We start from the raw sequence: 24111 nt of genomic DNA, 5'->3' as shown, positions 1-24111 counted from the left end.
ACATGTTTTCTTGAAAGGCATGCATAATATTTGTAAGGAAAATATATGTACCAGTCCTGTTATAACTGCAAAACATATAGATTACTGTGAATAGATATATCAAAATAAATTTGCATATTACAACTTTTCATACAGACTGGCTACCCAAGTTAGTGATACTTTCTTGACATTTGGTAGTTTCATATAAAATTCATAGTTGTTAGTACATTTTTATACAACATTTAGAACTTTATAGTTGATTGCCAATTGTACTTTTGTTACATATCATCTAAGCGTAAGTATTATGCCTAAAATGTTGAGAAATATGAAGTACCCCCCGACTGCAAGTTCCATGGGGTCACATTATATAGCATACGAATAAATGATTCTGATGTTTCAACACTGTCGTGTTGCCTGTCAATTCTCCCCTCGTCTTTGGTAACCAGCAGAGCAATGCCGAGAGTGCCACTACCCAAATGACGTCTCTTTCAACTTTTGACGTCAGCATATGGAAGCTGAAGATTGACTGTCGATGAACATCGCCCCCTACCGCTGACTATGGATGTACATGGACACTGAATTACAAAATACATGAAAAACAATAAAAGGCAAGATTAACACCCTATAGTGTCGAGAATATATCTGAATGAATAAATAAATAATATTTTGCAGACTCAATACCTTAGACAAGCTCTCAAGTTGGTGTAGGTGGGTTGGTGAATATTAGAGAGGGCATGTTTGGAGTGGACAAGGGGAGGAAAACACAGAGGAGACAGAGGACCCTCCACTACCCCACACCTGAATAAAACTAGAAAACATTATGCAGTGTAGATGGGTAGCTATCTACACTAAGCAATAATTGGCTAACCACATATGAATATGCATGAGAGGTAATTTAATAGGGTTTTACCGAGGTGTAATAATGGTCGATTTTCTGTTTCCAAGATGCATTGCGCGGGAGGACGTCGCTTATGTTGTTAGATTTAGTCTTGTTTTATCCTTATTACATTTAAAATAACATTTTCATCAGGAAATGATGGTAAGACATATTGACCTCTTTAATTATGGGTGATTTTATTGGACAAAGACTGAACGCCATCGATGAGAGAGTGGGATTTCACGGGTAAACCCAGGGTACCATCATGTGACAACCATCCCCTGAGTAGCGCGTGCAAACCCCTCCGCGCGTACAGAATACATGGCATTGTATGGAGAGACGCGCAATGCATCTTGGAACCGGCAACAGGTCTATTGTGCCTTCTCACAGCGGAACGGTACACTAGCACCCACCCACCCACCCTTTAAAGGGTCCACACATTACTGACAAAGCAATCCCCTCATGGTGTTGAAGACCGACGTACCACCGAACAAAGGTTATGTAAACAGGTTAGAGCTTCAATTTGTCGCTCAGTTTCAGATTGATCAACTAATGTTATACAGAATAACACAATAATGTGGTGTATAGTATAAGGTATCATAACTTGCACACAAAATGACATGTAAGTAAGAACTCGCTTTACTGTTTATTCTTTAGCTTTGTATTATGCCCTTAGCATTGTCCTGTCAGGGGGTGCCAACTTCGCATATTTTAAAACAACTGTTAATAATCCAAATTGGTGTATAAAGCACACTTGCAGTTGGTACAATATAAAACAACGGGATACTTTATACATCTAGGTAACACCAGAGAGGGAACCCCTAGACAATGTGCTGCTACTATGTTTTCGGAAAGGAAACGGGCGAGAGCAGTGGAGATCTATGAAAGGGGGACCGATATATAAACATAATTAATCAATTACATGTATATACTGACGTCCATGGCATGCACATTACATCAACTGTAACAATGATGATGATCTCAGATAGAACGGCTACGTTTTTTATTTGTTGGTTTGTTGTTGTTTTGTTTTTGTTTGTTTTTGTTTAGTTTTTTAGTTTGTTTGTTTTTTTTTGGGGGGGGGACTTGGACTTGTTTCAATTATGCGCTATGTAATGAAAGTCTAACTGTCTGGTTGGCTACCAGTACTGCATGCTACTGTATATTGTGACATATCCATCATGAGTGGTGTCGTAGTTGGCAAGCTTAGAATAGTATGTACTGTCACACACAGACCGGTCACAAATCAATAACTCAGACCAATACAAAGCTAGGATTCCTCTTTCCTTAAATCTAAAAAATCCATAATTTGATCTACATTTCATTCGTTTTATAGTTAGTTCTTCTTTCCATCGTTCCTATACTTTTAGAAGTATATAAATCCCTTGAAGTGGTTGTACTATGGCAGGGATAAAATAAGAGGCAACCAGTTACATGCGCAATACTTGTTATTTTCTACTCCTATGAAGCGATGAAAATTATGAAGTAACATGAATTCGTCTCTCCCCCCCCCCTAATTTCATGACTCGAAACCGCGTTTTTATCATGTTTAAGTTGTAAAGATAAAGGTATTTGATTGCATTCCGATCAGCACATCTGGTTGCCTTGTTTGCATAATATCAAAATATTTAGTAATGTTCTATAAACTGTACAAGTTACATAAAATATTCCTAACATGAATTGTCCCAATTTTAGCATCAAACATCTGAACAATGTACGTCAATTTTTTTTAACCTTTAACCTTTATATTGAATTTTGGTCAACGATGAGCCACTAGTGCACTTATACAACTCCTACTTACTATTCTTGTCAGCGTTCCAAATACGTTGCGCACTTTGTTTTTATTTAGGTACGCGTATTTGGTTCTGGTATGTTGGCTAAAAGCCAGTAATAGTACGAAATATATCGTCAAAACGCGATGCGTAGCTCCGGAAGGTCTATTTTAAATACCTGTAGACCTATTAATCAAAAGGCTGAAAACTGTCAATCATTTGTCACGGGATTTGGCGTCCTTCAGAAATGCATTATGCACAGTAAAGAAATCACTATCTATACGATTTAATTTATTTGATTTTTTCAGATCAGGAGTTATGTGTAATTATGTTTGTTTTCTTAAATGCCAGATGAATGACATTATTTAACCCTCGAAAAAATCATAACTGTCCAGTCACCTTTCTAGGAAAGTGACACGAGTACGGGGTTAATAAAGGTGTATCCGAGATAAGGGGGGGGGGGGACTTTTTAATGCTTTTTATTTTATTAGTCTAGATGTTTTACTACTACGAATTGGTTATAAAAAGTCTATCAAGAGAAGTTCAATATTCATTCGACTTTATTTATAATTTCTCATGAAAACTAAGTCGAATTCTGTTTAAAGTGTCGACATGAATTGTTAGACCATCACCTCGTTTGACATCTAGTAACTCCATTGATATTTACTATTGTCAACATAATAAATACCATGAAGTTGTTTATTAAAGATACGAGCAATGCACGTTTTTGAGCAGACGACTTCAGTATTTTTGCACAAGTCACGAAAAGCCGATATTTTCGTGTCCTACTATCACATACGTAGACACATCTTGTGCAAACATACTACTATTGTCACGTAAATTACACCTCTTTTCCCAGAAGGGAGCCACGGCCACTAAATGAACTATCAAGATTAGGGAGCCTGATCACAAGGTTTAATGTTGAGAGAGACACTATACAGATAACACACAAACATTACTGTATACACTGTGTGGGCTCTGTATTTAGTTAATGATATAAACAGTAACAGCATGCATACTACTACACAAGGTATAATCTTTTGAAGTCCAAACAAAATCCATTGTCAGCAGCCAATGAAAGTTGGTAGAATCTTAAAGTTTAACACATACTCTATTCCCATATTACATGTGTACCTAACAATGCAGTCAATATACGGGAACAGTTATCTTGCGTGTTGTTGTTGTTGTTGTTGTCGTTGTTGTTGTCGTCGTCGTCGTTGTTGTTGTTGTTGTTGTTGTTGTTGTTGTTGCTGCTGCTGCTGCTGTAATTTTAGGGCTTTCCACAGAGACTCTGTATGCGAGTATGTGCTTAAATTTTAACAGATCGGCTGACTTTTGAGGTCAAAGGTTAGCAAAGTTGTCTACCTTAGATATACTTTATGACATTCGGTGAAGTTCATCATGACATTGAACAATATTTTACCAACAACTCTCTCTGATTTGTTCTGTCCCACCTCCTTAGAGTCAGACAAGATAAAGGTTCTGTAAAACATTTCTGCGAAGTGTAGAACTGCCACTGATGGGTTTCTGGGTGTCCATTTTCATCGGTTCTAGTATCAATTATATATTGTAGAAGATATTAATTTTGGAACGTTGTCACAGGTTTTCTTGAAAGGCATGCATAATATTTGTAAGAAAAATATATGTACCAGTTCTGTTATAACACTGCCAAACATGTAGATTACTGTGAATAGATATATAAAAAAAAATGCATATTACAACTTTTCATACAGACTGGCTACCCAAGTTAGTAATACTTTCTTGACATTTAGTAGTTTCATATAACGTTCATAGTTGTTAGTACATTTTTATACAACATTTAGAAATTTATAGTTGATCATCTAAGCGTAAGTATTATGCCTAAAATGTTGAGAAATATGGATTATTGAAGAAGTTATATAATAGGGCGCCTTCCAACATACCAAACAGTACAATGCACATTCATGGGTAACTACATTATACTTGGAATACATAGATATCAATATACACGGGGGTTTTTGGTTTCCTTATGAGATTAACCAGTCAATTTGCCGTGTGCAAACTATAACTACACGCATGTTGGTTTTTTTCCACACTTCGTACGTTCCAACACACTGGTGTTACACAGATTAATTGTAATCTGTTAATTTACCTTTCTGATCGCGACTGTTTACAAGTAGTATCGTAACTGACGACCTCCTATTGTGAAAAACGAAAATAATATACTTGACTGTTCACGGGTAAGTTACAATTACCAAATTTAAACCATTTATCATAGGGTTCGGCTCTTACCCTACATGTCAATGCTACAATTTCTTTAATTCGAACCCTTTATTGGCAACTGATCGGCCTGGAAAATGTTCTCTAATAACAGAATATTATGGTCAACTTAATATATTTGGCAATGACGTCATATCTGGGCCTATTAACACAATACAAAATCGGTATTACATTAACATATCAGCGGCTATTCATATAAAGGTCTTGTTTATGTGTATAGTAACAGAATGATAATCAAGGCATGGCGTGACTTATTCAACCAATCAACAATCTTTTTACAAGGGCATTAGGCCTCAAGAAAAAATGCCTGGTTTCGTTTACCCCACCCCACCTACATGTAGTTTTTCACTGCCGACTTGTAAGCCTCGCAAGAAATAGTGGACGCAGAAACTGACATCAACTTAAAAAGACAAAATAAAACTATTTGTCCAATCTGTAATGGCTGTATATGGGGAGGAGCCACTAACACAGGAACCATATGGAAAACAACGGAAAACATAACTACCTGAACTAGACACTGACATATGACGAAAAAGAAGTAAAGAACATAAAAAGTAGACTTAACCCTACTATTGTAAAATTGAACGCGAAAGGAATTCTATCTCCTGACCATGTATTATTACACATGTACCACTGTGTACATTGATGTAAGGTTTAAAATCCAACCCAATTTCTGAAGATCACAAGAAAATACTCCTTAAAGTAGGTCGGCTCGGCGTGAAGTCACCAACCGCCATTCTCAATTCACTGTAGTTTACTAATACAAGGATATACGGACTTATGGCTGTAACGAGCACATGCAAATGAAAGGGAGAGACATGCAACTCGGCACCGACGAAAAGGAGAATACTAGTTGTACAACGAGCCATGGATAAAAACAGGTAAGGGAGAACCCGATAACACGCGTAAATTCGCCTCTAAAGCTTACGCTACTCCAATTAAGTCTGACACGTATCCTACCAATATATAGAAAGCACTTGTACAACGGAGACCACAACAAATGGAGTGTGGAGATGCTCCATTCTAAATCGGTATCGAAATACAGGAAATCTATTCTACAGAATGGTATTTGGTTCAAAAACCAACCCATGGGAGTGAACAAATTGAATACTATAATGAAGTCAATGGCCAAATCGGCTTGTCTATCGGACAAACTAAGCAACCATAGTGCCAGAAAAGCCTGTGTGCAGCGACTACTAGATGCCGGTGTACCACCAAACACAGCACTGCCACAACTTAGTGGCCACAAAAATCATGCTAGTCTTAATCGGTATGCAGTCGCCAGTGATGATCAACAATAGCAGATGAGTGATATATTGACTGGTATACAAAATATATTTGACCCGAGGCCCGGCCAGTGACCGTCTACAGCCAGCAATATCGTACACACGTCAACAATGCCTAACAAATGCAGCCGATCGGAGATCGTGAAACACATTCCTCTGTAGCATCAACCAATCAGAACACAGTCAATCAATTCCCACAGTCTAGTCTGTGAATGATAGTATAGATATCAAATGGCCCTTGGAACCTTTGAATGAGCAGTGTGCCGTCTGGAATGGGCCCACATTAACGGTAAACTATCCAACGGTGGCTGTACTGTTCATTATACTTTTCGAATTCCCAATGTTTTACTGTTTTGCTTCTCTGATCTGATTTCACTAACAGAAATTTTCTTTTCTAATTTCAGGTTTGAGTGCAAAAGACAAGTAGGGTAATTTTCAATGAAACAAACAAAGGCGAATTCAGATAGTTTACAATTTATTGTAACACTGTTTGTCAACGCTGGGGTCTTTTGTAGTTTCGACCCACCAGATTAAGCGATTAGGTAAGACATGTGTATATATTATATTCGGCGTTTAGACACAGAATATTAGCTGCAGTGCAATCGGCCTTATATTTGATATTCGAAGTCACGCTTGAAATTATGTAGAAATATGCGATTATGTCGAATTATATAATAACTGATGACGACGAATCTCTTAATTAGTAATTTAAGGCCAGTTTGAGAAGTGTACACGTGATCACTCACTCAAAAAAATGACCGATTAAAAGGAAAATAAATCATACCAAGGGTCAAATTTAGGTACATGGGAATTATGATAGCCAGATAATAATTCTATAACGTTTGTTTATTTTATGTTCTATGATATAGATCAATTTTTTTTTAGGGTTCATAGAATTTGTGTGTGTCTGATTACAACGCTAGATACTAGAAAAGGACAATGGCGGATCAATATAAAGATACCGTAGCAGCATGTGAAGGCAAGTTTATTCCAGTATATTAACAACAACAACAACTGTATGTTCTGCTTGATCTGTTATCAGAACCATTTGACCTTGTAGTTAACTTACATGAATTGTTGTTACTGTAGCTATTATACATAATCGCCTCAAAATTAGACTCTAATGATTTGCCAATTCAAAAGATACGTAATATTTACTATTTCCTCAACACTGACACATCCGTGCCTTAATTTCCAACAACTAGTTTTGTGTTTATCAACGAAATTTCTCTATCGATATGAAACATCGAAAGTCAGTGATATGAAAACTTATGGGGGGGGGGGGGACTGCATATAAATATGTTGTATAAGGTATTCTAATTAGTGGTAAATAAAGATCTAGTTGGATGCATGGCAACGTAAATAAGTACATGTAAATCGCTCTTTTATAAGACAAACGTGCATTTACCAAATAATTAAGCAAGCAATGTTGGCAAGCAAGCAATAAAGCAAGTAAACAAATAAATAAACAACAACAAAATAAACAGACAAACAAACAAACAAACAAACAAACAGACAGACAGACAAAAACAAAGACACATACACAGACAAACAAACACACAATGTATGAACAACAACTTGCGAAAAGTTATCCTAGATCCTTTTAAAATGAATGTACAAGGGTTGAAAACTATAGTCATTGCTTTACCCCTTGTATATTTTACGTAGATGAACATTTTTTGATTGAAGTGGATACGCGTATATCTGGTGTAAAGCAAGACAATCTACTCGGCCTAGAGAGACTATTGAACGCCAGAGTGGTTTCTAAAGCACGAATTGGTCTACAGAAGGCACGATGGATTGTGTTGATGATAACCAAAACCATAGCAACTTGTACTGGATATGCAAAGGAGCGACCTGAGATACTATATTATCATGGGGTCAATAAACTCCTTGTTGTCGACCGTAAGAACGGACCATGGCCTTTACTCCCTGGGTTAGACATTACCCACTATATGACACAAGGTGAGTATTGCTCATTTATTTCAAGAGTTATTTTTAAATGTTAATAATTATTTACTACTGAGGCAGTGACTAAGTGAGGCAGACAAAAATAGAGCAACTATTATTAAATGAATGGGTGAGATCTGACAGTTATGAGCTTAGTGTGACAATATTGACATACTTATTTTTATCTTGTTCATTTTCATTTATTTAAACAAAATAAATCTTATACCTATTTGTGCAAACCCTTCATTTACAATTGTTTGTGCTACTGTTATTACTACCTAGATTTTGGCGTGATCGATGTTAAACGTAATGTGATGAAAAAGAAAAAGCAGACGCCACGACATGTTGAAGCCCTTCTTGCGCTAACGTCTACTACACCGGCTCCAGATCCAAATTTTCTCTTCAGTATGGTACTGAATGAACAAATAAAACACCGACTAGACCGATGTACATATCGTGATACCATAGATATGCTGGTGAATAGAGTAACCATTTTGTCAACCGATCTTGCCAACGCAACGGATAGGGAGGAAAAGCTTTTTAAATACATCCTGGTGTTAAAATCCGATTGTTCATTATATAAAACAAAATATATCGCTCTCCGAGATGAGAAAGAAGAACTGCAACATAAACTTCTTGAATACAAGATGGAGTGCGATAACCTAAGCAGAGAGCTTCAGCAGTGTAAGGAAAGATACTGTGACCTTCAAAAAGATAACAATGTTATTGATGAGGGTAAGATAACACAGCTGGTAAACGAATTGGATCACGTGAAGGTGATGCTTGACAGATACATGAAGATAGTAAAGTGCATAGAGGAGGATACAAGGGCCATGCAAAATTTAAACCGTGCTACTATGCCGGGTGAGCCCAATTTCCAAACTACTGCAATTGGGTTGGAGGAAAATAGTATTGGGAGCAGGTCATCTGAACAAAATTTACCTTTCAGATCAGATCATCATCATGAAAATGAAGAAACACGCCTACCTACTTCCCAAACTAGTAGGAATACCATGGTCCGACATGGATTTCAAGATAGGAATACCGATGGCATATCTCCGACCGTATCCAATGACAACACAATGCCACGACCCGTTCAAATCCAATCAAAGCATTATTCCATCAGCCAAGATTTGCCAGTATGCAAAGAACCAAATAGCTTCGGTCTCCAATTAATGTACATGCAGGGACAGGAAGCCAATATTACTGATACCAACGGATGTACAATAGCTGTCCAGGAGAGTTGTCCCAAAAGTTGTACACGTGATGTCAATCCGTCAATGCTGGCAACCTTCCCAGTAGTCACACAGCCGAGTAGTGTTGTCCAACAGATATACCGACTGCATGGGAGACACACTGATGATCGACAAAATACTTATATCCCTTCAGGTGGCGCGACTAACAAAAACATAGTTGTTGGTTTATCGCCGTCTCGCAAGCAAATCTGCAATGCTAAGTCATGTCCAGAAGAAGATTTCCCGGTTCAAAGAGAAGAAGAAAGAGGCAAGGCCTTCGGAGAGAGAAACGGACAAAGTCCATATTTGAATCTCCACGAGAAGCCAGCACAAGTTCCGCTTGCACCATGGAAATCTGAACCGTCCATTTCCATGTTATCACATACTTCACGCTCAACAGCTTCTTCAGATGAGACGACCAAGGCCAAACACAGCCCGTGGGGCAAAGAAGGTAGAAATCGTCGAGGCAAAAGAAAAATCCCGAAGCCGCTCAGGAAACTGAGAAATTTCTTCTCAAGGCCACATAAAAAGAGTGAATGACTGCAGCTGTGTCTTTTGCTTTGCGATAGACACGCATTTTGCTGTATCTACTCGGCTTTTGCCATGGCGTAATCTTTGTGTATATTGAAAATTTATTGTTTATCCATCTCACTATCAATCACTGAATAAATGTCATACTGTCTTTGAAAAGCATCACATCTCCTTCCAACAAACAAACAAACAAACAGTACAATCAACAAAACCTAATATGAGCAACAGTTATTGACTTTCTCTTTCGCATGTTCATAATTACCAAATTCGTTATTTTAGACGCAATTTGTATATCACTGATCTGGTATCACAATACAAAATTTCCAGACTATCAAACAAAAATCAAAACATCAATTGGCAGTTGGTGACATACCGAGAGAAAGAGAATGACTGACATTACCACGTCGGTCGCCTTACTTATCCTTGAGTCATCAGTTGTGCTAAAACGTAGCTTAAAGTATGTTTTACTAACTAATTACAGCTATTGTTACTTTGATTAGTTTTCTGTAGAATGGTAATAACGTGGTTGTATTTACAGACATATTATTTACGATGTCATGACATTAAATTTAAGATCAACAAAGTGCAAAGCAATATCATACATTTATATATTCGTACCTTCATTGACTGTTGTTTACTTAAAATGAACCCCCCAAAAAAAAAAAATTAAAAAAAAAAAATTAAAAATTAAAAAAAAAAAATAAAATAAAAATAAAACAAATTGAAATTTGGCAGTTTGGATTGGTATGATAAAATCGTTAAAATAAATCAGCATACATTTAAGTTAAAAATCATACATGTCATAATCCACAGAATTAATACAAGTTTAAAATTCCAATACAGATTGAAATTGGTTGAAGAACAGCTTATATATTTGAGTAATTACGTTCACATGTACATTCAGATGCACTTCCACTGAAATATGAATTTATATGCATCCCTGATATTCCTAGGAACAAACTAAAACATTTCAAAGAGAACACTGTAATTTTATTTTCCAATAAATCAAATTTTCGAATGAACTTATTGCATTCCGCCTTATATGTCGTTTTTACCTGGTTTGAATGGTATATGTGACCAACAAGCTTTAATAGGTAGGCTGTAATATAGATTTACTGACAATAACGTTATACTGCATTTAACGGTCCGATTTGACTTGAATGACTCTTCATTACCCGACTTAGTGCAGTTCACAGTACGACGGAATGTTCACACATTACCACGTGTCAAACGTTAATAACTTATCGCAACACTGAACCGGTGTACGTATTTTTCAGGGATGACGCATGTGTATTTGGATGTTTAAGATCTTTACAGTTGAGGGTGGCCAAAAGTGGCTACGGGAACTTAGAAATCCAATTTAAAAATCAGCATTTCAAATTATACTAATATATAAGCAAAACAATATACAAGATTTTAGAGTGCCCTTGCAAATATCACACACACACACACACACACACACACACACACACACACGTACGTACGTACGTACGTACATACATACATACATACATACATACATACATACATACTTGTACATACATACATACATACATACATACATACGTACGTACGTACGTACGTACGTACGTACATACATACATACATACTTGTACATACATACATACATACATACATACATACATACATACATACATACATACATACATACATGTTTCATATGTCACACATTAAGTAGTTAACAAACGTAAGTATGTTATATAAATTCCCGTTAGGCTTTGTTTATGACTTCGAACTCTGATAGATTGTACGAAATAAAAGAAATATAAACCCGCCAATCACCCACCCACCCACCTAACCAGCCAGACAGCCAGACAGCCAAACCGCCAATCAGTCAATCAGTCAATATCCAACTAACCAATCTTAAATAAGTGTATATTGTTAACATAATAAGAACAGAACATCATTATTATGCTGGCCTTATGTCCTATAGTAGTATTATGCTTATATGTTTCCATGTGAAATACAATAGCCAACACAGAGGGCACTAGAAACAGTTTACTTCTACCTGACCAGATTATGTTCGCGTTTTCTAGGAATTCTGGCAAATTTTACGAACTGTGTAAGTGGTCTAACTATTAAGGTACTTCACACTGACAATGGATTGTCGGTTAATATTGCTTTGGAAATATGCATGGCTGTCGGTACTTGTTATCGTGATTTGAGAAATCTGAAGGCAGGATAATAATTACAACTGATTGATAGATGACGGGATGGATGGATAAGTTATTTAATCAGTCAATCAACCAACCAATACATCAATCAATCTTTGTCTGCCTCTGTCTGTCACACATGACTAGCACATAAAATATGAATGAACAACACACAATACGTAAAGTGTCATAAATTCACAGGATTAATGATGTGAAGCATTTCATAAGAACACTTTTACTAATTTAAGAGACTTTGGTGAAATCCAAAGAAAAGTAAACGCCCAACGTGGGGCTCGAACCCACGACCCTGAGATTAAGAGTCTCATGCTCTACCGACTGAGCTAGCCGGGCTTATCTTACTTTTCTATTGTTTGAATACAAACTGTGAATGTATGGCAATTTGCCAATTAGACACTGTAACATGCTTGTTGTGTTTATCTCGAGCCATCTAGACTTGTACCACCTGGTGTATCAAATGCCTCGGAATCGGTTTCTCCTACACCTGACACAAGTTATACCAGTGGCGGTAAAGATGGAAGCAAGCCACGACCTAGAAGGAAGTCATCGAATCCTATCAAAGTGCTTAAGGATAAATTATTCCCAAAGTCGTCAAAGCAATAAGGAGGGTACATGTTTGTATCGGAACTATTTTCAAGCAGTCACAAATAACTATCTTCTATGCAATACTAAAATAAATACAAAATACGTTTTAGCACATTGACCTTAGTCTAATACACGTGTGCTATTGCATATAGGAAATAATGTGATACTTGAAAATAAATTGAATTATTGCAGATTTCACAAGCAATGCTCAACATTGCCCATCTGCAGTGTAAAGGAAGTGTCAACAACAATTTATTTTATTGCACGTTTTATTGTAAATGGAACAACTTACTTATTTTTTTCTGAAACTGACGAAATTCCACCCATATAGTAAAATTTGTGGAGCGGGAGCTGTACACGAATTTCAGTCGTTCTTTTGTAACCCTGATTTTTCAGTTCATGTGTTATTCATGTAATCACGTGATATATGTTCAATTAATCTATCCAACCTTTTTTAGTTAGGTAGATTGACACAAAGACAACAATTGTATGTATTTACCAAGGAAACTTATTTACAACTTTATAACCAACTGCTATGCAGACACAGTTTAGTTCATCTTATCAATCAAATCCCCTGTGAAGCTGGTGGTCATCTACTTTGTCCCAAAAAATGGCATCCAAACATTGTGAATGTAGGTTGTTATATGCAAGGTTTTTTATCACGTGACTAATTGTACTGAAGCTATTGTTTACCAGTATAAACTATGAATTCCTACCAGCTACCTATGACAGACAAGTGTTTTCAATACATCGAATTTGAAGATTCGTCTCCTGTTATTGATCAATGCGTAGGAAACCGCAGGGTTACAAATCTACTACTTGCAAAGAATTTACGACAGATATGTCAACGGCGACATGAGTAAAGCTGCAATGTTAGTTTGTGTACATGTTTGCACTGTACAGATATCCTGGCACAAGGTTTAACATTTTTACATCAGCAGATGTTTGTTACTATTTATAATGCCGCCATATACACCAGTGTGACAGTGTATTCATATATCACTGACTCATCCACTCAGTGTTATTACTATGACAAAGTCACAATATAATGTCATTGGCTAATCATTTATCAACTTTGCTCATCAACAAAATCTCACTATTTTCTGTAGTGGTCTGAGACAAAACCTTGTGTATTCAAAACACACTCGACTAGTTGTTGGAAATCTGTGTTTAATTACTTTTTTGTCTACTTTTTTTATATCAACAATGTAGACATAAATTTCACTTTCGTCGACATTTTGCATAAGCATTTATTTTGCAAGATTGCAGATATGTCATATTCAGGGAAATACATTTAATTAGCTTTTTCTTTACAGACAGGAATAATAATGTTGGTTTGATAATTATTTAACATGTATTTTTTTATGATGATATTCACTCTAATGTTACCATAAACAGTTCTTGTTGACAACCAAGAGGTCTACGTACATACAAGTAACGTTTCGCCTGTCAAAGTCTACAGGTTTTGTCAAACTGTTCGTTTACTTGCGTTATCACTGGGCGGTTTGATAAGGTCTGACTAAATAATGAGTGGTTCCGATTACACTCAATGTTAGAATAGGTGGTCTAGGTAGATTTTTCATTTTATTTTATTTATATTTATTTCATATGTTCGTTTCTAGTTCGGTTACTTGTGTTTGGTCTCTGTATTGTTTGTTTCTTCTCATCGGATGTACAGCCACTACAGATTGAAAGAACAGTTTTATATTGTCTTTTTAAGTTGATGTCAGTTTTCACATCCACTATTCCTTGCGAGACTTCACAGTTTTAGCCATTTTATTATTTTCTTCTCGAATTCGTTACAAAAAATTTAGGAACGACGAGAAAAACTAGATTGGGTCGGGTAACCGGAACCAAACATTTTTTGTACGCCTGATCATGAGGTGAAACATTTACCATATGGAATAAGAACTCTTGATCGTGTAACAAGGACTATTTATCGTTATTTTTTACTGACCCAGTGACTTTATCCAATGCTTCATGATTGATTTGATTAATCTGAATAAATGTTTCCTGTTCTACCAATCAGATCATGCCATGATTGGATACTACAATTACTAACAATAGAGCGGTGATAATGTTGTTATTAGATGTGCCAAACAACGATTGTTAAAGAATTTCAATGTATTTTCACATTAAAAACGTTTAAAAGTATCGTGCTGTAATTAATAAATGTTTGTATTAAGAGTCATATAAATAAATGAGTGAATATGATGTTCTAAATCAATGTGAAAATATGCTCTAATTTTGTAGACGTTATAGAAGTCACTTAGTTTCTTAATTTGTTCTTATGAATAATACAAAGTCGAGTAAATAGATATATTGCAGGGGACCTGTACAGAACAATGGTGATACTGACATGTTTAGATTTACACGTGTCATCTGCATGGTACTAGTGTACATAATGGTTTTACACCAACGATTTACAACCCTTAAACGCACTCCATTCATAAAGAGGGTTAGCTCTAATTCAACCTATCTTACCGTTAGTATGTTTCCTCTCAGTCCACTCTTTTCTGTCAAAACGGTGTTCAGTAACCCTGTAACCATGGCAAGCTCACCAATGGGGCAGGATAGACTGATTGATGGTGATTTTAAGGCCGCCAGTTTCCTGTTCCTTGTAACACGAGAAGTCACTTTAATTCTGTATAACCGACACACACACGTTCGGCATTATGGCATTATCACTGGTCCTCCTAGCCTTGTGCACCTATATCCTCACAAGAAATGGTCTCAGGAACGTTCCAAATATCCACGCTGACTTTAGTGTATCAAATATTTTGGTTACTACAAACCGTCGTGTTAATTCGGATAATGTGGTAGTTGTCGTTGGGAAGTTCCATTTATGTCATAGAACACTTAGTATAGCAATAGTGAAGTCTCCATGTGAAAGCGCTGAATGTATTTGAGTCACAATCAAGCTATGATATCGCAAAATGTCAGGAAGTCAAAATTATACTAAAACATTTTAATTATAATCGTTTCCAAGGAAACATATTTGATATTTTCCAAAGTACTGAGAGAGAACCTACCCACGCAAAATGGTGTATGCGTTATTGGTGACACTTCATCCTTATATCAGTAGGCTCAATCAAAGGTTGATGAACTTTAGAATTTGTCTCAATATTAATAGTTGAGGTCACTGTATGTGTGTATGTATATATATATGTATGTGTGTATGTATGTAGTTATGTATGTGTGTATGTATGTATGAAAGTTCAAAGAAAAGTAAACGCCCAACGTGGGGCTCGAACCCACGGCCCTGAGATTAAGAGTCTCATGCTCTACCGACTGAGCTAGCCGGGCTTATCTTACTTTTCGATTGTTTGAATACAAGCTGTGAATGCATAGTAATTAGAAATTGTAATTGTGTAAATCATGAACTCAAGGATAACTTCAACTTATTTAACTTTTACTCATTTGGTTAAATAAGGTAAGGTTCAATATGTATGTATCTATGTATGTATGTATGTATGTATGTATGTATGTATGTATGTATGTATGTGTATGTATGTATGTATGTGTGTGTATGTATGTATGTATGTATGTATGTATGTATGTATGTATGTGTGTGTATGTGTGTGTATGTATGTATGTATGTATGTATGTATGTACTATGTATGTATGTATGTATGTATGTATGTATGTATGTATGTATGTATGTATGTATGTATGTAATCATAATAAGCCATTTAAAACTCATTATCCCAATAACTTAATTATTGCTATTTTTCACCAACATAGTATTAAAAATGGATGTGTCAATGTGCCACTTGGTGTTTTAAATTACAACGCTGCCATTCATCATTTCACATTACACCACTCTGACTGTAAAGGGGTTTTAGGTCAAGTATGAACTTATCATCATCTGTCCACCTAAGATTAGTAACAAATTTAATTTACTATTCCATGTGTCAAACAAAGCACATCTACCTTTATTAAGATCAACAGGTCATGTCAACACCATATGAGCTGGATCACCACAGACACCTTATTTTAAAGAATACTGGAGTTTATAGTTGACTAGTTTACTGAAAATTATATTCATATTCAAGAGGTGTTTATTCTTCATCGAATATGGTTAGAGATTTGTCACAAATTGTAATATTGCCAGGGATTACAACAATATATATGTGTACCTCACAGTTGTTACTAGTTTAATATTGTCTAAAGTGCAGTATTCAACATTGAGGGCAGTATAGCAAGTTTAGTTCCACATGACTAGCCCTGTCTTACCGTTTCTCGGAATTGAGTTTCTAGGAATTGGGACCCATTCAACAAACTGAAAACATTCGAGATATACGTTAAACAACCAATATATGCTAGAATATATCACTTCGTATACCTCGTTAAGGAGGGCTTTACCCATAGGGAATAACTCTCACAGCAGATAATATGTTCGGTCAATCATCCAATTAATTGATCAATTGATCGATGAACCGACCGACTGACGGCCCAACCGAACAACCAACCAACTAACTAACCAGTCTGTCAGTCAGTCAGTCAGTCAGTCAGTCAGTCAGTCAGTCACATTAATGCAATCCATCCATCCGTCCATCCATCCATCTACAAGCTGATCAATTGATCATTAAATATCAATCAATCAATCAATCAATCAATCAATCAATCAATCAATCAATCAATCAATCAATCAATCAATCAATCAATCAATCAATCAACCAATCAATCAATCAATCAATCAATCTCAATCAATCATCATTCAATCAATCAATCAATCAATCAATCAATAAGTTAATCAATCAGCCAATTAATCAATCAATCAATCAATCAATCAATCAATTAATCAATCAATCAATCGCCCAACCAACAATGTTTATAATTATTAAAAAACCATACAGAGTATTTTTAGCTAGTGATGTCATGAATATTAATATCTCCATACGCTCCATCCATAACATACCATTTAAAGGCCTTTGGGTAATTCATGTAACCTTTAACCCTATATTACAAGACGGTTGCCATGTGAACTGAGTTTCTAAGAATTATATGTACACAGAATTCCACGAAGTAATGCTGGTCTATATTTAGACGATGCTTACAAAGAGTTCGAAGCGTATAGACACTTAGCAATGTGTTTAAACGAATTGAAGCAAGGTACGACGATTCAACTGGTATAGCTCCAAGTCAACACTTTGAAGGTATCCAAATACGTAATACAGCACGACACAACACAACACAAAACAACACAACACAACACAACACAACACAGCACAGCACAGCACAGCACAACACAGCACAGCACAGCACAACACGACACAACACGACACGACACGACACAACACATTGTTTCTTGATACCTAATGTAATTATAGACTTAGAGTTTTTGGTTGGGAGGGGAGAGGGGGTATTATTTTGCCATAATAGAGTATGAGAATGATAAACTTCAAACTAGGGTTTACAAGCTTGCAGCATCTGATCCAGAATTAGTTCTGCAGTTGAGGTCAACTTCATTTATTGGCACAATGACGTCACCAAATCCCTTCTATGGCAAAAGTAAGTCAACACTGATCCCTGACCTATGATGTCATTGCTGTTTCTATATGCATGAAATTCCACCACATACATCACTCTGTGTTTGTGCATAGCATGTCGTTAAAGATCTGACCCGGCTTGCTATAAACTTGCATTGTCGTAAACCACAGCCTCTTTCACGGCACCGTCCAAGGCACACTGCCAAGAGGATTTCGCAGTGTCGTGGAAAAAAAACAGCTCTGGTTTGCGAGAATGGCTAACATGCTAACTAAGTAGTTGGTGCCTCGTGATTTAAACTCCGCTATTGTTTACAGAGCTATTAAAGTTTCATGCTGGAAGGGCAGAAAAACAAAAATCCACAAACTGAACACAACCGTATTATACATGTGATACATGAAAATTCTAATATTTTATGAATGGTAAGTTTCGTGTCAGTTGAAAACAAATGTGCGATTCCTGCCTTCGTAGAGCAGGTACAGAGGAGTGTCACTCTCAATGAATTGCATTGTATTGTATTCTCCCGCCTGGCAGTAGGGTAACTGCGGCATTCAACCATAGTGTCAGTCACTCCAAGTATGATTGTGACGTCACGGGTAACCACTTCATGTCATTGAATACACAGGATAAATGTTACACGTGTGTGTTCAGAGATAGGACCCTCTAGCTCGATTAATATTGACCGACGCTTACAGTACAGTATCACATAGGGGGTACTCAGTTTTCTCTCGAATATTCAGTACATAAATTCCACGAAGTCAGAATCAGCCATTATGGCTTCAGTCGAGCCCGATGTTGATTCTTTTCTAAAATCAGTTGAGGAAACGTTTCTATTGTGTTCTATCTGTTTGTGTCATTACAACAAGGCCAAGATATTACCATGTTATCATACGTTTTGCCAGGAATGTTTAAACGCTCTTGTAAGGAAAACAGGACAACTATTCTGCCCGACATGTCGTGCCCATTGTGATTTACCACCTACAGGAACTGCTGGGCTCCCAATGAACGGTTTCATGAACTCACTCGTTGAGTTAGCGCAGTCGCATTCGAAGTCTTTGAATCAGAGATACTGTGGAGGATGTCACGGTAACAGTCCTACATACAAATGCATAGACTGTGATGAAAAATTGTGTTCGTCCTGTACAGATATTCATAAACAGCTAAGGTTAACTGCAGGTCACACCGTTGATAAGATCACTGTACTCCTAGAAGACACTTCCACACATCTTAACTCAAGCAAGGTAATATACTGTGATATCCATACCGCAAATGCTGTACAGTCATATTGCAATACCTGTGAGTGTCTGATTTGTGAGGAGTGCACAAGAAGTAATCACAAAACCCCAGCTCATGAACATAGAGGAATACAGGATGCACTGGACGAATGCACCACACAGTTTAGACACAACATGAAGAAATTGAAGCACAGAGAGAGCGAAGTTGATAAATGCAGAGCTACAGCTCTACAGACTGTTAAGTTACTAGAGACACAGTTTTCAATCGAGGAATCCAAAATAAACATGAAAGCGGAAGATGTCATCCGGAAGGTGAAAGAGGAAGCTAAGACATTGATAAGTGAATTAAGGGAAATGTACTCTTCCAAAATCAAGGTAGCAAGTGTACAATTGGATGAATGGGAAAGAAAAAAAGAAAACATATCCCAGAGACGTGAATATCTAGAAACTCTTGTACATCATGGATCCAATGTAAAGTTGCTCTCCTCTAAGCATGAAACAGAGCAATTCATCGGTGAAACTCTCTCCATGAAAGATGGATATCCTTCCAATCCTGAATTAGTTGAGTTTGAAGCAATTCCAGACTTCACACAACATACCTTAGTAGGATACTTAACATCAGATGCTTCTTTAGATCAGACTACAATCACCAACATCCCACGAAAAGTTATAGAAGGGAACAAGGCAATCATCACCATTACAACCAAGGACAGTCACGGAAGACAGGTCATTCCTCGCCAGAAGGTTTTTGCAGAAGTGACAGCACACCTTAAGCCATGGACTGATGTTAGAGTCAGGAACAATCGAGATGGCACACATAGTCTATCAATACAAGCTGATACTGAAGGACTTTATGAAGCTTATGTCAGTCTAGGACGCCAACGTTTAACAAGTCTGCCAATCAAATTCCCTGTTGTAAAGCGACTTATAAAGACACTGGGGAACGGTTGCAGTGCAGGAAACATCAGATTCTTCAAAACACCAATCAGTACAGCAGTTAATAAACTGGGAGATTTTATAACAGCTGATGCTGGGAACTTTAGGGTTCAAATATTGGATAAAGGTGGAAATTTCAAATCATCTATTGCATGTGAAAAGTTTCAGAAGCCATTCATACCTCAGGACATCGCCATAGCTGATGATGATGCAATGTTTGTCTCAGATAAAGGCAATAATCAAATAGTTGTTACAGGAGATAGTGGACGTGTCGTTCAGTGTTTTGGCGGGAAAGAATTGAAAAATCCACGTGGAATAGCAATTAATCATGCTGACGACACTGTGTATGTAACAGACTGGGACGCAAAAAATAACCGTACTACAAACAGGGAAGGACACTGTGTCAAGAAGTACACACAGAGTGGTCAATTTTTGAAATCCTTTGGACGTTTCGGTGCTGGAGTTGGTGAATTTCGAGGACCCAATTTCGTCGCAACAAACAAACAAGGAATGGTCTATGTAAGTGACTTTAACAATGACCGTGTGCAGGTGTTTAATGTCAAGTGCAACTTCATGTTTTCATTTGGAACCTCGGGTACAAAGGATGGTCAGCTGAATCGACCAACTGGATTGACTATTGACAAGGAAGGGAATATCTTCGTCTGTGAACAAGAAGGCAATCGAGTGCAGAAGTTTGACGGGAGAGGTAGATTCATCTGTCGTGTAGATCGCGATGAGGATGGACTGAATAAACCCCAAGGAATTGCGTTCATCGACGATGAGAGCATTGCTGTTGTTGACAGTCTCAATCACTGCATCAAACTATTTGCAGTATGAATTTGGAAAGACTATACACTACATATTCCACAATGTATGTACAAAACATTACAATACAGACTAATGTGGTAATATTTCATGAAACATTTTGATGTAAACTACAACATAGTTGTGGATATAACCCATGCATTACATTATACCACGGAGTAGGCAAACCATGGTCATCTTACCGTCATGGAAGTAGTCATGCCTGACTCACGTGATAACTGAACTAAGTCATTTGTGATTAGGTTGAAGTAGAATTTGAATTGTTGCACAATATGAAAAAGACATATAGCATAGTAACACAAAATAAAGGTAGTGTTTAAAGCATATAATTCTAAATATGCACATAGATATTTGTATGAAAATTGTCGTGATAGATCTCACTTGATTAGATAATTTATACAACAGGATAAAAGGAAAGTGCAGACTGAACAAACTTCAGTAAGAAGTATTTCGTTCACTCGCGCAACCCCGGGCATATTTTTGTCCGCTGAAGCAAAGGAAAGCTATATTCAAGGAGCATACGTGAGATAACATTACCGTCAAGAGGACAGTACAGTACCGTAAATATGACAGTAATTTACGACATCGATTTTACTAGTTTGAAAACTCCACTGTGGTGGCTTGAAGGAAACCTTATCGGTCGTGTCAACAACATTTGCCCTTTGAACTCAAGTGTTATATATATTCTTCACAAAACTAGTGAATGGAATTTACTACGTGTCATTCTTTGTTCACTTAATATCGTGACCTTATGACTAGTGAGTATTTGTTAAAGACAGTATTCTGTTTAAACGAGATATAAGTTCGACTCCCATGTCTATAATTAGAACTTAGTCTGGTTTCGGTTAGAAGTCTAAGTAAACACAAAGGAAAATTTTGGTGAAATTATTGTGCATTGCAACAGAAATGCAGATTTGCGTTTTGTCGTCTGTTATTAAACTGAAATAGATATGTTGGGCACAATTCAATTTAGATTTTTGAAAAAATTACATGAAAAAATTTGTCATTTTATTGTAGTGTACATTCTCATAGTAGTGAATAAAACATCATAGAATGAGTACCCACCCAAATAGAAGGATTGTCAATGGAATTATGAAAAATAGCTGGCTTGATATCACGTGAAATTTTTGTGTCTGTTAGTAATCCATCTGCCATTTAGTGTTGACTTCATTTGCTAACAAACTTTACAACCGTATGCACTCAATAAGAAACACTACAGAATTTCAGAATATTTATATATGTTAGAAAAATCATAGAAAACTTGATGTGACATCCAAAACTCAATATTTGTGCTCTGAGCAATTTTAAAAGCGAACATGTAGTTTATTAGTTTTAATATCCATTATCATGGTTTGTGCAATCTTAAAATCAAACAGTTTTATGGTTTGACTCAGTACTATAGATAAACTATACTGAAATTAATGTGTTGTACACGTGTATAATTCATATTTAGTTGTTTAAGTGAATAAAATGTTTTTCATTCTATCCTGCCTTGTGTATCAATATCTGTTTCTGTTATAATTCGTTTGGTAGAAAACCAGTGATATGAAGGGTGAAGCAAAATGAAGGATTTTGTTCTATGTAATTTGACTACTGAACCAAACGATAGAGTGAATTTCACAACACCATTCAACTTTACCGTTTGTAAAAATCAACATGAAACTGGATATGCTACATTTCAACAATACTATCACATTTTTTGCTACATTTAGTCTAAATGAAATAAAAATCATTTAAATGTTCTGCAACTCCATGCAGACATCCGGGTGCCAATGTTTTTCTTAGTATCAAACAAACAATGAAGGGCGCGTAAAGTGTCCTTTGTGGTGTTCATTGGATGTCTGTATGGTGGTATGTGTAGTTTATTTCACTTAGACAAAATGTAGCAAGAAATTGTACTTATTCAATCTTGCTATCTTAAAATGTAGCTTTTCATTTCTTATTAGTCTCTGAGTGGTTGTATTAAACATTTAAGCTGATTGATGGTATGAAATTCACTGTAGCAGTCATAGAAAGCAGCGTGGCACAACAACATGTATAGTCATGTCTATTTTTAGACAGACAGTTTCGATCACGTGCACAGTACTGACCTGATTCTGGACTACAAGCTACTGCCATCTCTTCACTTTTCTAAATTGAAGCAATTGCTCACTATTACAACCATGTGTAGCAAATAGAATATAAATTGTACCTGTCAATGTTGAAACATTATTTTAACTGGAAGCCTAATCCGAAGTGTGTGCAGTTGGAATGGACTAACGCCACAAATGGTAGCATTTTATTATAGAAATTTAGTACACACATGACTGCTATTTATGTGGTGTGTGTGTGTGAGGATGTCTTATCTGTATAGAACCTAAAATGTTAACTGAACGTCACCTTCATAGGGGTGAATCACAGGTTTCATTTCATGAATATAGTTTATTTATGCATGTGAAAGGTCATGCAAGTTCTTGTATGTAATTCCTTGCCATACTGGATACAATGGGACATTTAAATCAAATTTAAATCTCGTGTATTTCATCAGGTTATTCGCAGGTGTATTTTACTGATGAAATAAAGTATTTCAATATTGACTATTCTGTTGTCTTCACAAACACACATTATTTCCACATTTGTTAACGTTTAGCACTCATTCCATTACAATGACCACCTGTATCCTAACACAGTTCTACATAACTACTAAATTCAACGTTTTGACGACCAACGTTTACATTCTGTTACATCCACACAACGTATCTTGTAACCATAGTACCCATTCTTCTCTTTCTGTGCATAGCTTTGAAAATTACGTCTGTATAGAATATCTCCTGTCTGAGGTTAAGACCTTTGACCTCTGTGCCATACAGTATTTACTCTACATACCAACTGCATTGAATGGGATCTATATTTAGAACGTACGTTATCATCGATGATAACTTTAGTTAAAACAGTGATAAAGCCTAATACAGACTGCAGT

At 36.5% G+C, this 24111-nt stretch overlaps 1 protein-coding gene and 2 non-coding genes across 3 annotated transcripts; 1 reads left to right on the top strand and 2 right to left on the bottom strand.

Annotated features, from left to right (window-relative positions):
- Window positions 1-12341: 12341 nt before the first annotated feature.
- Window positions 12342-12414, bottom strand: Trnak-cuu (transfer RNA lysine (anticodon CUU)). The gene has a single exon. It is a non-coding gene; the product is annotated as a tRNA-Lys (tRNA).
- Window positions 12415-15899: 3485 nt separating this feature from the next.
- Trnak-cuu (transfer RNA lysine (anticodon CUU)) lies at window positions 15900-15972 on the bottom strand. Its single transcript has one exon. It is a non-coding gene; the product is annotated as a tRNA-Lys (tRNA).
- A 2957-nt stretch (window positions 15973-18929) lies between these two features.
- Window positions 18930-21164, top strand: LOC144450093 (tripartite motif-containing protein 2-like). Its single transcript, XM_078140661.1, has one exon. It carries the CDS (start codon window positions 18930-18932, stop codon window positions 21162-21164), a length of 2235 nt encoding a protein of 744 aa, XP_077996787.1.
- The last annotated feature ends 2947 nt before the right edge of the window (window positions 21165-24111 follow it).

This window comes from Glandiceps talaboti, chromosome 19, assembly GCF_964340395.1.
Source record: "Glandiceps talaboti chromosome 19, keGlaTala1.1, whole genome shotgun sequence".
In the NCBI taxonomy this organism is placed as follows: Eukaryota; Metazoa; Hemichordata; class Enteropneusta; family Spengelidae; genus Glandiceps; species Glandiceps talaboti.
Note: the sequence above shows the minus strand (reverse complement) of the source record. Positions and strands in the feature narration are given on the sequence as shown.

Excerpts from the sequence above, each read along its gene's own strand:
- LOC144450093 (XM_078140661.1), top strand. The coding sequence starts at position 18,930 with ATGGCTTCAGTCGAGCCCGATGTTGATTCTTTTCTAAAATCAGTTGAG.